Raw genomic sequence first — 14,516 nt, forward strand, 5'->3', positions numbered from 1 at the left:
CACACACAACCTGAACCTAAAAACATCTTCTCCGTGACGAATACGAGTGGTTGTCTGCGGTCCTGAGTCACCCCTGCATTGGTCGCATCAAACGGAGAAATGATGCTTGGAGTTTGTGTTCTGTAAACTGCATGCCCTAGACGGACGAACAGTTCCATTGACTTGTACCCTCCTGAATCACATCAGTTTTTAACAAATGTTCAATGGTAACTAGTACATACTAACACTACCTCTTCAGGAATAGTCTAGGTCAGATTGGTGCTGCATGAAGTTCAGAAGAGAACAGTCTATTTGCTGTTCATCTCTAACATAGGGAGCGCAATGTGTTGATTTTAGCAATTGCAAGTTATTCTTCATCAACTGTATAGACATTCGAGCACTTTCTACTGAGCTTTCTGTTCCATTCCTTCAGATTACTTTGAATGGAATGCGCGCACATTCTGTACATCTTGGTCCGGTGCGAGGTGCGTTCTTCTCTGAAAGTGGTAGAGTAGTGCCGAGTTTACTTTCTCGGTATGCACCTTGGAACATATCTACTCCCTCAACAGTGAGATGCAATAGAATCTACGTGCTCCCTTACTCTAGGAGAGTTAAGCACTACGTGCTTATTCAGTACTGAATCAATCTACGACAGTTGACCGGTATTCTCCTTGCTGCTCATTACTGCATCACACTACGACAGATGACTAGTATTCCCCTTGCTGCTTGAGGAAGAAAGCTGCGATGACCCGTAATGCAGCCTCTACGCTTACAAGTCCTACAATCATTTTGGTCAGGTTCTGAGTATAATTCAGACTGATCACCTAACAAGGCCACAAGACACGCCTTGTCGCTTGCTTCTGGTTGAACGAAACTGTAACACGAACGTTAGTATGCATTATCCATATCCAATGCGGATCATTCATTATTTTAGAGTAATAACTCGCAGTGGGCTATACAAGAGTCGCAAAGAAGGGGGGCCTTTCGACAAGAAGGGGAAAGAAGAGGAACGCCGTTCTTTGGATAGAGTTTTTTTTTTTTTGTTATCAACACACAGCAGTCGCTTTCTGTGTGGTGCAGAGTTACCGCCTCTCAAACAGTTGTTGCTGGAGCTGTGTCATTTTTTTGTGATTCCTCTTCTCATTTTCGCGAAGACTATTCCTAAGTTGCTGCTGCAACGCTGCTGCAACATCCAGTAATCCTTCCGTAGGCCTCGCATTATTTTCCTGTCATACCGTAGCATGGAGTAACGGTGATAAAATGTGAAGTGATGTGTTCTTAAGAGTACATTTTTGTCAAGCTCTGGTGCTAATATATGTCCGCGCATTGCTGTGATGCTGAAAGCACACGTCATATATGCAAGGCCCGCACTTGTCCACCATTGACTGGATTCCTATTTTCTCACTTTCTCTTCACTCAAAAAATGATGGAGACGTAACTTTTCAATATATAAAGCACGAAAGAGAATATGTCTTTGTCTCAAAGTAGTGAGGCGTTTCCTGTTCAATGTGGTAGAATTGAATTGGGTTAATGTAAGGAAAGCGTTTGTTTGCGATGTCATCCGCAGAGCGAAAAGAGCTTTATCTGATGCGCTGCATAAACGAAATGAAAGGGTGAAGAGGCAGACGTTGATGGCGGAGCACTTGAACAAAAATAAATAAAATATTTATTTTGCAATACGTCAGTATCGCACTATTTGGAGATGATAATAAGAGGGGAGTGTATTGTAGACACGGGCAATCACATGCTCAAGCTACGAAGATCAAGTTACGGAGTTGCGGGACAGCCTGTAAATTATGACGGGAAGGCGTGCGAATGTGACGATGTAGAACGTCCTCCCCCTTCGAGCGGGTATACAGTAGGGGAGAGCGGAGAGGGCGGAGAGGGCTTTAGTACAGTACCCTGTTCACTGCGCTGCGTGTACTGTACTGTAGTGTAATGTATCACATACGACAAGGGGGAGAGAAGACGGGTGGAAGTGTGTTATCATACGACAGCGAGCTAAGAGCACGTCTACAGTAGGAACGGCCCTAACGGCCCTCACTTTGCTCGTCGTTAGGAACGGCCCTTACGGCCAATAGTTCGCCCCCGTGCCAGGACCCACAGATACGAACTATTGACAGAACGAACTATTATGCTCGCCTTTCTGGCACATGTCCATTTATTGCTTAGAATGCTCTGAAATGATTGTCTGCCGTGTTCTATTCCTTGTCTGCTCTCGGTACCCAAGGGTAGGGTAGGTCTCGAAAAAGACTCGTTTTGCCCTACGAAGCCCTTCGCTGGCCGCGCCGCAATAAGACCTGTCCTTTCTGCTAAAACCTCCACTCCCTCAAACAACGGTCGGGACCACAACGGTCTACACGAGTACACGTGTACACGTCTGAGAAGGCGTGACATGGTCCGAAAGGCGAACTATTGACCAAACGAACTATTCAACTGCGAACTATTGAGGAGCACCACTGTATTGCTAGCGAATAAATGTGTATGTTATTAGCGTTCCGTCTCTTCGCAAGTAAGTGCTATCGATGAGCCCGCTCGCAAGATTTCATCTCGCAGCGCCATGACATATGCCACATTCAAAGTGCGCATCCTTCAACGTCTCAGCATTACAATAGCGTCCAACGTATGGGCCGTCATCTATAGACGTGCTTTAAGAGCACGTCTATCGCTGCCAGTGAAATGTCAAATCAAAAGCGAGCGGCACGAAATCCCAGTTGAGGCTAGCCCTTACCCTTCGAAGGGTACGTGCAGCATACTGAAAGTTCTTCTTAACCTAGCACTTTTGCAGGGTGCAATTTTGGGCACCTCATGAGAATACAGTATCACAACTGTACATGCGCTCATGAACACCGCTCTACAAACACGAGAGCTCCGCATACACAGATCTGTGATGTTTTCTTCATATGAATGAGCGAAACTTGTTAACTTTCACTGTACCTTCAAGGTACCTTTCCGTTACTGGAGCTGTAAGAATGTCGGAAACTGCTCCTCTGAGCGCAATTAGGGCTGGTGCAGCCGACATTTTTGTCGTTCTTCCCAATCCCCCAGCCATATACAGTATTTACATGGCTGGGGGATTCCTATTTCTTCTCTTCTTGTTTTTCAAAAAGCGGGTATTCGCTCTTCGTAACGCTGATTGCGACTTACCTCGCACCAACTTGACCTCTCTCATCAACTCAACAACATGATCTGGATTCTCATATGGATCATGTTCGCTCTTCTTTTCGTAGCCAACACTCTCGGCCAACCCGCAGATGCTGCACTGGGCGAGACATGCCCCAATATTTTGGATCCACCCAATCTCCAGCGCATAATAAACGGAACTTTACCGACTGTTGGACTGGAGACATACATGGTGGCCATCTTCAAATTTGGCATATTTGAACGGCTCATGTGCTCAGGAACTTTGTTGTCTGAACGAGTGGTTGTGACTGCGGCTCATTGCCCCATTTCTGCCGGCGATTTCGTCCGCATTGGGGGAAAGGAAACAAGAGATGGTAGCATAGTAAATATCACCGAAGCTATACCACACCCCGTTTTCTCCATCGACATAGTTCAGTACGACATACAGCTGGTAATTCTCTCTGATCCTGCCCCGCCTGGCTCCAAGTTTGTACGAATCAACACGGTCATGGATACGCCGAAGAACTTTGCGTTTATACGTGTGGCTGGTTATGGTTTCGAGTCTTTGACCGGATTTGAACCGCGGCGTTTGCTGCAAGTCGATGTGCCCGTGCAACCGATTAGGGACTGCAAAACGGCATACTTAGGCTCACCGGCAAATATCTCTCGGGATCATCACATCTGCGCTGGGTACCCACAAGGAGGCTGTGATTCGTGCAAAGGAGACAGCGGAGGGCCGGCTTTTGTCTTTGATGCGGACGGAAACATTGTGCAAGTGGGAATCATTTCTTTCGGTAATAGTTGTGCCTTACCTGGATTTCCGGGTGTTCAATCAAAAATTTCGACATACGTTTCATGGATTAAGAGTATCACTGATAAGTTCCAGGAATCTGATGAGGGGCAAAATATTTTCGCCGCCTCTCCATCAACCTTTCCCCGGTCATCACCATCATCGGGAACAGGGGCTTCAACAAGCCCCATCTTGCCCGCTTCGAAGAGACCATTGCCCGAGCCCCTGCCTGTTATTAACGTTGGGGATGGAACCCCTTCCCCATCAAAGACTCCGTGTCCAGTAGGAAATGACGCCAATCCTGCACCATTGCCTTCCAATGCACTTGGAAATGAAACGTCTGCAACTCCTATGCCAACGGTTTCAGCAGAGGGTAGCCCTTTTGCAGAGTCGTCGTCCGACACACCCGAACCCTCTTCTTCCCCTGGCGCAGACGGTTTGATAACACTAGTGAGCCAAGAAGATGCTGATGCTGATGCTCAATCAGACACTGAGTCGATGGCTTGCTTCCCTGCCGTCACTTCAGTGTTGTTGGCGAACGGGATGATGAAGGTGATGGAGGATCTCGAGATCGGTGATCGCGTGCAAGTCGGACCATCCCAGTTTTCTGCGGTAATCATGTTCACTCATAGGCACTATGACTGTATGCATCACTTCGTACGTTTGCATTCTGCTGACCTGAAGGTGCCTCTAATGTTGTCCAGAGGACACATTCTCTCGATAAATGGCATGATGAGGGCGGCATGGGAAAGCAAGATCGGGGACAAACTTGAGCTCGGGAATGGAAGTCGGACTACAATCACGAGAATCACAGTAAGCAAGATGCGAGGATTGTTTAACCCACAAACCCAAGATGGGCGCATCGTGGTGAACGGTGTCATTGTGTCAACGTATACGACGGCGGTAGATGTGAAAGTCGCTCACGCCCTATTGGCCCCGGTGAGGTATGCATCTCATTTCTGGACAACCATGCAAGTGTCTTGACTACATGTGCCATTTTTCAGAAGGCCTATGTCATCAGGATACCAAACTATTCGATTGCGTGCATGGGAGTGTGAGAACATGGATGGAGAGTCCTGAAGCGACTTGCATCTTAGCAACGGGCGGTTGAGGAAGTGTTGCATGCTACCGAAGGGTACTTCTAAGATGCCTTGCCTCTCTGCGACTGCATGACCATATACCCCAAACTCTATTTGCTTTCACGCAACTGCGATATTTGAGATACTGTACGTAGTTACCCTACTACCAGCAATGAAAACTGTCAGCATTCAAACGTTGTAGTGCCACAATTCCCGATCAAGTGCCAAATGTAATCCGGATACCAAAGCAACCGAGCACCATGTGCAACAGTACCCTTCCTTCCGATGGAACCAGAGGCCCCGCCTCTCCCCGAACTCGCCGTCTGGCGCTGCACTCTCCCCAATGCGCACGCGCGGCAGGTATTCGGAGCCCGCCCCGGACTGCCCCAAAGAAGCGCCCGAAGTATCCCAAGAAGGGTGATCGCCTTCGCGTCCGAAGAGAAGCTCTCCCCCGCGAGGAGAGGGGAGGCGCTTGGTTGGAATCGTACTCTCCAGGACAGTCGCTCGCGTATACGCAACAGAGGCGCCATAGCGCAGTGCCACAGCCGGACCTCGTGCCGCTCGACGACCAACTCGGCAAACGAAGCGAACACAAGCCGCAACGGATTAAACGAACCCCGCTCTCCCGCGCCTACGGCCGCCCAGAGGGGGCGATATAATTGGTCAGCACGACCAGAAGAGCGATCGCCCAAATATCGCGACCGATCGACGATAAAGAAATCTCAAGAAGAAGGACAGTTGCGGGGGTGTTCGCAACACGTCCAACGGTCTAATCCCGCACCACGGCCTCAGGTACGCTCGGACCAGACGCGAGGCGATGCGGAGGGCTACACAACGTCTAATCGAGCTTTAGGGAGAAGATGGGTACGGACAAACCCTTCACCGCATCCTTCCGGGGCGTGAGGAAGGTCGACTTGTGCGACGAGAAGGGAGGAACCGTGATGGCAAGTGTTTCAGATCAACTGTCTCTGTTTTTTGGCATGGAAGAGAATTACGAGGACTCTCGCTTTAAAGACGGGAACAGGATTCCATGTCGCAACGCCGCAAAGATCTTTGTGCATGGGGCGAAAGCAGGATCTGAAGCTAGGTTGGAAAACGCAACAAGCACTGATGTGAGCGATTTCCAGCTTCTCCCCACCGATCTTGTAAGTGCCTCAGCAAAGCACATTCACCTTGCTGGTATTCGAATGGAGGTGAACAGTACTCTAATACAGGCGTGGTGAGACCTATCTACCCTTGAAGGCAGCCGTGGTTCAGATCTGGCTGTTACGCTGGGGTCTGTGTTGGGGGTATTGTCGCTTTCTTAGTGGTTTTGGGTGTGATTGCGTTGTACTTAACGTAACGCTCCGATCGCTTCGAGACACTCACGGTACCAACCAATGCTGCCCAAATGAGCTCGCCTACGACCGACGCTACTTTTTACGTCTCTCGTGGTGATTCATCTACGTTACATTCGTGACTACGACGCCCTGCCGCCCGGGATACCTCACGCGAGGCACGGGCCAACCGCGATGCCTTCCTGGCGGGATGCTCAAGACCGGCCCTTACACGTAGGGGCGTCATGAAGGGGATGGCGTGCTCGGGGACAGGACAGCAGCGGATGACCTTGCGTACGGACGCGAAGAATCAAGGGCGTCGAGATGCTGTCCATGGGCTTGTGCCAGGGGACCATCGTCAAGACGCGAGCGACTGGCTTGCGAGAAGACGCCAAGGCGGGGCTTGCGTTTGGGGGAGAGAGGAGAACACCGCTGGACTACACCCTATATGTTGAAGTTCTATCTTACGTTCAAGTTTCTTGCCTTGGTGGAATGCTCGAAGGGTGGGGTGGAAACAATGGCTGCAAGATAACGGGGACCCTTGTCTCCGACAAAAAGAAGTTTTCCTGCGATACTGCCAAGGTACCGAGAAGTCCAAACCTCTGCGGGTCGGTTGTGATGTCGTCGGCCGAAGAGAAGCGCACGAATCACGAAATTATGGACGAGGTCATGCTGAAGAGTAAAAAGTACAAGGCGAAGCGCTAGCAGGACAGGCATGAGGCTGACGCAGAAGGCCAAGCCTGACCAGGAGCTGCCAGATATCATGCCTATACTGACGCAGGCTGGGGTGACATTGCGAAGAGGAAGGCGCAGGGGAAGAGGACAGGAAAAGTAGGGAGCTGGAGAACCTCATAGAGATGAAAGTGATGAGAAAACACTGTATGCACAATGCTGTCGAATCCGATTCCGAGGGCAAAGAGGGGTGTCGTGACAATGCATCATCTAGAAGGCCGAGGTAAAAGGCGAACAAGAGAAATCGCTGCGCTTGTGGGGATGACTTTGATGGTGGTTATGAGCTGCCGGACAGCCATGATAATGATGATAGGGAGGAGTATGATCAGGCGCATGCGCCGGATGAGGAGGCTTACGCATCAGACCGGGATCATGCTTCCGACAGGGCAGAGAGCGAGGAGGACCGCGAAGGGGCAGAACTAGCGCAACGCAGGGGCGCATGCGCATCGCGAATAGAAAAGCGCGTGACAAGGGGAACGTGTATGACGAAGACACAAAGGAGACTAACAGTATGGAACATAATTCGCAAAGAAGCCGTTACATTCGAAGCTTCGGGGAAGAAATAAACGGAACATTTCAAGGACGTGAAGCTTTGAACCACTTTTTCGGCTCGTATTGATCCCCGCAAAGACACGCATGTGTTTATGCGTGACACGGGGAGTGAAAAATCAAAGCCAACACGCATTAACCAACAACAAAAACCCACTTTTTGGCTCTTTTATCGATGGTGCACATATTGGGCGACTCCTGAAATTCAAAAATCGCAAATTGTGTTGACCAAATCGGGATTTTGTGACACACAAACGGCGCGTTGTGCACACACAACGCGCCGTTTTCTCGGACGGGGGACCCCATGCTAGGTTAAATGTGTATCGCACAAATGTCAAAATGTGCGCGCGTACAATCCAAATTTACTGTACACAGAGAAAGCGTCGGCCGCCGCCCGGCCGACAACACTCGACATCTACATCCAACCGAGCATGGCCGAGCATGATCGACTACTCGGCGAGGAATCTCCCTCATCAGCCGATGAACGCAATCAAGAGGTCACCATGGAAAGTACACTTCATTCCAAGGAATACAGAGACAAACAGCCCCACCCCCCTTTCAACAACGAAACCTCAACCAGCGACCACCGATCCCCCCCTACACGGTCTCGCGGGATATGGTGCCCAAAGTGTGGAAGGTCCTTTACTAGCCCAAACTGCCGTTCAGCCGTTACATATGCGTACATCCACCGCTCCACATCGTGTTCCTCATGATCCCACCAACCCCATACCAGGGGCAAGAAAGAGAATCACAAAGAGAAGAAATTGCTATCGCTCGCGAATTAAGATCGTCACCAATTGGCGGAAGAGGAAGCGGGTTTTCACAGCAGGAGGTCGACAGTCTGTTGGATGTTTTAGATCAACACCTCCCGTTGTGTAAAGAAGAATGGGATCACGTTCTTCGGCTGCATGAGCAGATATATCCCGAGTGCGACCGAACTCTGGATTCGCTAAAAAGGAAATTTGCGTCCTTGCATCGAAAGAAAATGCCAACTAGAGACCCTCTGATGTCTCAAGACGTTCGCAAGGCTAAGCATATCCCGTACAAGATGACTGATCGCGCGGACTTGGGAGACGGGCAGTTTGCGGATGGATTTGCAGAAGAAGTTGTTCCAAACATCTCTACTCAGAAGGAACACGCACCAGTAGTCCTTACAGAAATGGAACGAGATGGATCGGATTCAGACGGAGAAGGTCATGGGCGAAATGGGGCAGTAGTTATGCCGGACAATTCGAGCACTGCCGTCATTAATCCTGAAGGCCACAGTTCAGGTCGCACGAGTCCACCACGCCACTCCTCCCGAAATATAAAATCCAGCTCGCCCCGGCCGCTTGTGAGGAAAAAACATGCGTCCAAAACTGGGATAGGTGATGACGGGGAGGACCTTATTTCTATCTTCAAGTTATCTATGCTCCAGGAGCAGCAACGCAGAAGCGAGGAACAGAAGCAAAAAGAGCGGGAGCGGCAGGAAGATAGAGAGCGTAGAGAGGAAGATAGACAAAGACGTGAAGCACAGAGCACACGACACGATCAATTCATGGAAATGATGATGCTTGTGCTTGCGTAAGATATGGGGGTCAACAAACTTCCTCCGACTTCTAAAAAGTAGGTTTAGGCGAGCGGGTGAGGACTTCGGAGACTTGACCTGGCGATGTGAAGACCCGTGCGCGTGTCATAGTATGATTTCTTAAAGTGTGTCATGAGTGTCGGAAGGATTCCCTGCGGGGACTCTGCAGCATGCTGCACAGGAGTGTGCGCCGCCGAAGAATTCGAGTTGGAGGACGGATTTCAGCCACCACGTGTGACAGGGGGTTTTATTCTTGTAATCTCCGAAGCGCTGTCTCCAGATCATGTCCGGTAGTGCACCTGCAGGGAGAGCGTATCAGAAGAGAGCCACGTAGGGATTGTAGAGGATGCCGCCGCCGGATGCGTGGCAGATGAGTTTGCCGCATTGCCATGGTTCATGCATCTCAGCGGCGTCGTGAATGATGTTGCGAAAGCGCGAGTCACCAAGGACGTTGCCGCCACGACGATGCGAGGAGAGGAAGTCAAGGGTGCCCTCTAGGGGAGCTGTGAAGCTGGGGAGTGGGTGGTTTGTTGAATGGGTTGCTCGTGTGGGTGGGATGGAAATGTTTCAAATGGAGGTGTGAGGGCGGGGATTTTTGGATGGAAGGTATGGGGTAAGCATGGTTGAAGCGGCATGGATTGCGGTGTGTAGAAGGTAATTGCATGGCGGTGGAGGGGGGAGCAGTGCGGAAGGGGAAAGGCTGGGATTTGCGACGTGACGCCACATCGGGAAGAAACAGATTGAGGAGGTTACAGCGGGAGGGGATGCAGTATGTGGTGCACATACTAGGAGCACTTGTTGAAACCGATGTCTTGGGAGTGTTTTCCGTTCAAATCGTATCTGACGTAATGCACGAGCAAGGATCAATGCACAAGGATGGAGCAAGTAAAAAGCATAGCTGTAAAGAGAAATGAAACAACATCAACGTGTGGCCACACACGAAGAGTAGTGGGTACTTGATTTAGAAAGATGTACTATAGAAACAAGTGTCATAACGGGTAGACTTATGGTACCGCAGAATGCGGGGTCCCTTTGTGGGGTGACAGGGGTTGCAGGTCTTTATGATGGCGCTTGATGACGACACTTCATGATTAGCTGTATGATTAGTTGTGTGATTTGTTTCGTTACGGTATGTCATGTCCACGTAGGGCGCCACTGTTTGTTGTTTAATCTTTGCTTCTCCGTTGGAGTGGAGCATTGGGAGGCGTGTTGTAAAAGGATATCAAGTTATATCAGGTTATAAGACATGTCTATTTGCCGTTGTCTACTGAACGGTGGGTCCGTATTGTTTTGTGTTGCGTTGCACATCAACTGGACATCAGGGGGCGTGGGAATTAATGAGGGAGCAAGCACAAGCAAGCAGAAGCAACAATCACCACAACCCGTCTGATGGCTTCTTTTTTATTGTGTGACGTTCGTGACACGTAATGTAATCGAGCTTGACTGCAGTACGTTATCACTGTAGTACGATGTTAGTGAGAGGAAGAGTAAAGGGGAAAAGCGGGGAAAAGCCATGAAAGGTAGGGACAAGCCGGGAAAGCCTGGGAAAGCCTGGGAAAGCCGGGCAAAGCCGGGAAAGCCGGGCAAAGCCAGGGAAAGGCCTGGAAAAGCGGACGCAGTTGTTATCTTATAGACGTGGCTACAATGAAAATGGCTACAATGAAAATGGCTCCAATGGAAATGGCTACAATGGAAATGGCTACAATCGAAAAGGCTACAATGGAAGCCACACGATGGAATAGAAGGAGAAGATGATAAGGCGGGAGTGGTGATGGGGAGGATGGGTAGGCTTTGTTTGAATAGTTTTGTTTTTGTTTTACATGTTCTGAATGTGTCGTTGCCCGGAAGCTGCGACGAATGTTCACTTTGTGTGAGTGCCTGGTTTAAATTTGGCGGTGGGCCATACGAAAATTCACGGGCCGGTCTGTGCTACAGGCTACTGAGAGATGAGGGAAGCGGAAAAATCGTTCTGTTTGACGCGGAAGATGCGCTGTTGGCCATCGGCTGTGATGGCGGTTGTCCCGTTGGGGAGGTGCCAAGTGGTGTATTGCCTTCATGCAGGTGTGCGTAGGTGAGGTCTGCAGCGCCGATGAAGACGTCGTTTCCATCCTTGACTGCTCCCGGGTCCGTGTCTTCGCGAGGTCTGCAGCGGCGATGAAGACAAGGATGAAGATTTTCATCCTTGACTGCTCCCGGGTCCGTGTTTTTGCAGTAAGGGGTCTCCAGGGCGAAGCAAGGAGCATTATTCAGGGATGACGGTGTTGTTGCTGAGAAAATAATTCGCGTCGACGCTCATGTTGGGCATGTACGAGTTCAAGATTTGATTCAACCCAACGAGACGGGTCCTAAAATTGAACAGCAGAACCACAGACAAAAGAATAGATTTTCGCTCTCCTCGTTCTTCATATGTGAGTCGATCCTTCAATCTTGGAAATGACCCTTGCAGCGCTCTCATACCCCACTCCGCTGCCTGCCGAGCGGAGGTTGCCTGTCGACCCTCTGCAACCTGTTCCACGTGCTCAGCGTTGATTAGGTCGTCCTGACTAGACTTGATAAGAAACGGATGGTTTCCTTTCGAAAAAGCCGAATCGACAACACAGCGGCCACCAGTTCTATCATACACATCTTGCAGTTTTTTTGTAAATGTTACCCCAATCTGCTATCGTCGAGTCATGCATCGCCCCGGGTGCGTTCACCGCACACGCTATAATCGTTCCATTTGGGGCAAACACAAAAACATTCCCAACATAATGGTCATGGGTCCATCCATTATAAAACATATTTTGGATAACGGAGTCCCCGGATTGCTGCAGGTATAGCTTGAGCCCATCAGCAACGGCATATACGTCAGAAATCATAGAATATTTTGATGCAAAGGAATGCTTAAAGACATGTACTTCGTCATCTGATGGCATGCGCACAGCTGCCATGTCGTCTGCAGAGAGTTGTTGGAGTAATATTCGCCTTCTAAACCGTAAGAAAAGCGAACAAACTGAGCCAGTGATGCCGAACATGAGGCACAAAACCATCTCGGAACCCCTGGATCTTCCCCAAGAAAGTACGAGACCTAAACATTGGCAAGCTGACAACGAATGCGGGCGACCACGCTTTTTCGAACGCAGCGGGAGGAGCCTTATCATTCCCTCGCTACAGTACGGAGAACATCGTTCGAAGGCGGGTGCGAATTTTTCAAGCAGTCTACGAAATGCGTGGTGATCAAGCCCTGTTAGAGTAATTAGGGATCTATCACAGCCAGATCCGTAGAGAACCGAAAACGTAGACATCGACGGGTGCTGCAAGGCAGCTCTTGATATCCTGCGGTCTCTTCTTTTTCGTCCCTCGGCTGACAACTTTTGCCTGAATGTTATGGCCTTTTTTCGACGTTGGCTCTGAATGAGAAGCAGAAATAGAATAGCCATATGGTCATTCATGGTTCTGACGGTGGCTGCTCGTTGGTGAAAACACTCATTGCACTGCCATGATTGAGCTTAGCTCGCAGCACACACCGTAGTTAGAGCTCTGACGCCGTCATCGCCGGCGTCCGATGAGTACAAAAGAATGCGTACCGTGCAAAAGAATGCATACAGTAGGGGAACGCACATTTTATGTGCGCAAGCATTTCCGTGGCAAAACTCATTTTTGGTGCACAAAAAAGAAAAATATGACTCTGACACAAAAAATAATTTCAGGAGGCGCCCATTGTGCAAATCTGCTTGTCATACTGTCCCAGTTCTAATCATCTCTATGAGACATCTGAAAGGCTCTTACTCGAGCACGCACACGAGCGCGAAGGCGACGCACCTCCCTGTGCTCTAACCGCGCCCTCCTCCCTTCGCGTGCCGGTTTCAGAACTGCCAAGCGCCTAATGTCACCTGCCCAATCCATCTTATAGTCTCGCAGCAACTGTTCGTCCTCCGCCTCCCTCTGCCGCCTCGCCGGAGGATGGAGACGCTCGTCTCTTCGCTTCAGTGCGTTTAGGATAGCTTCTGCCGTCAGATGCACACCAGATCGGTTGGAAATCTTGATTGTACCTTCGTCTTCGACGTCTTGTGGCCTCAACAGACTCTTCCCGGTGCTCCTAAAACTAGTAACGACGTCCTCGAGACTAGGTAACATTTACTCAGCCTGTTCCCATTGCTCACTAAAATATCGGAGCTTCTCTAAAGGGACGATACTCGCCGTCTTTGTGACGTCATCCCAGAGTCCCGTTTTACGAAATCCGTTGGACACATTGCTCGCTGTTGTTGCGGAAGAGAGCGATACTATCAGAACTTGGGTGAAACAAAGCCTCCTTTACTCCAAAGATCGATGCCCCCGTCCCTGAGCCACCTCGAATCCAGCACTGAAATACCCTCTCGCCTTCCAGCCCCTCTGTCTCCGAACGGAGGAGTGAAGTCGGCCCGACAAGGCCGACAACCGAAAACCAAATAAAACTACGATGTGTCTTCGCGGCAACCTAAAACCTAATAAAACTACGAGGGTGTCTTCGGTAACGCGCTTCATCCTATCGTTTCATCCTTCCTACCTCCCCCCGTATTGCTGACCACGTCAATGCAGATGGGGGAGGAGGCCGTGCTCGATAATGTATTCGCGAAACGCGGCTGTCAAGGTGCCATCCCCATCGACGAAATCACGGGTTGGCTGCCACTCCGCCTCATGTTGCGGAGCGCCTTTCATGAGCGTAAGCCACTGGTACCCACGTCCGCGCTTTCGGTGCGCAAGAATACAATCCATTTCAAACAGAAGGTCGCCGGAAGGGTCGGGAACGGGATCGGGCGCGTTGAGATGGGCTGACTTAACTCGGGCGGCTGACTCTTATGCGGGGTGGTGTGCGAAACATGCAGAACTGGGTGTAGGCGCATGTTCGGGGGCAGGTCAAGGCGAAGGACGTTCTTCCCAACCAACTGCAAGATTGGGAATGGACCGAATCGTTTGCTTCCAAGCTTATTAGAAGACTGCGTCCTAGATACAGCATCCCTGAATAGGCTCCGACTTATCCACACGCGGTCACCCACCTGATAAGACGGTTCCTTCAGCTTCTGTGCGGCATACGCGGCGTGACGCGCTTTCGCAAGCTCATGCGAGAAACGCGCGTCTTTCAACGCTGTGTTCATCCGCGTATTGAATTGAGTGACACTCTCCATGCCACAATCAACCGGCAGTAACATATCCAGAGGACCGCGCGGATTGGATCGTAGATCGACTTCAAACGGTGTCGCCTGTAACTCCTCGCTCTTCGCTGAATTGTACGCGAATTCGGCGGCAGGTAGAAACTCATCCCAGTCGTCTCGTCGTAGCGAACAGTAACAGCGCAAATAGTTCTCTACCATGCGATTCATTATCTCCGACGTCCTATCCGTCTGAGGGTGATGGGTTGAAGA

At 50.2% G+C, this 14,516-nt stretch overlaps 1 protein-coding gene; it reads left to right on the plus strand.

The window, feature by feature from the left end:
• Nucleotides 1-5,951: 5,951 nt before the first annotated feature.
• On the plus strand, nt 5,952-7,602 carry CHC_T00001972001 (hypothetical protein). XM_005712862.1 is given in 2 exon segments: nt 5,952-6,194; nt 6,195-7,602. The coding sequence occupies 1 exon segment, from the start codon at nt 5,952-5,954 to the stop codon at nt 6,192-6,194; it is 243 nt and encodes an 80-aa protein (XP_005712919.1). The 3' UTR covers nt 6,195-7,602.
• The last annotated feature ends 6,914 nt before the right edge of the window (nt 7,603-14,516 follow it).

The sequence above is a fragment of the Chondrus crispus genome, genomic scaffold (genome assembly GCF_000350225.1).
Source record: "Chondrus crispus Stackhouse genomic scaffold, scaffold_120, whole genome shotgun sequence".
NCBI classification, from domain to species: Eukaryota; Rhodophyta; class Florideophyceae; order Gigartinales; family Gigartinaceae; genus Chondrus; species Chondrus crispus.

Bases quoted from the DNA above. Each gene is read 5' to 3' on its own strand.
- CHC_T00001972001 (XM_005712862.1), top strand. From the start codon at position 5,952: ATGGAAGAGAATTACGAGGACTCTCGCTTTAAAGACGGGAACAGGATT.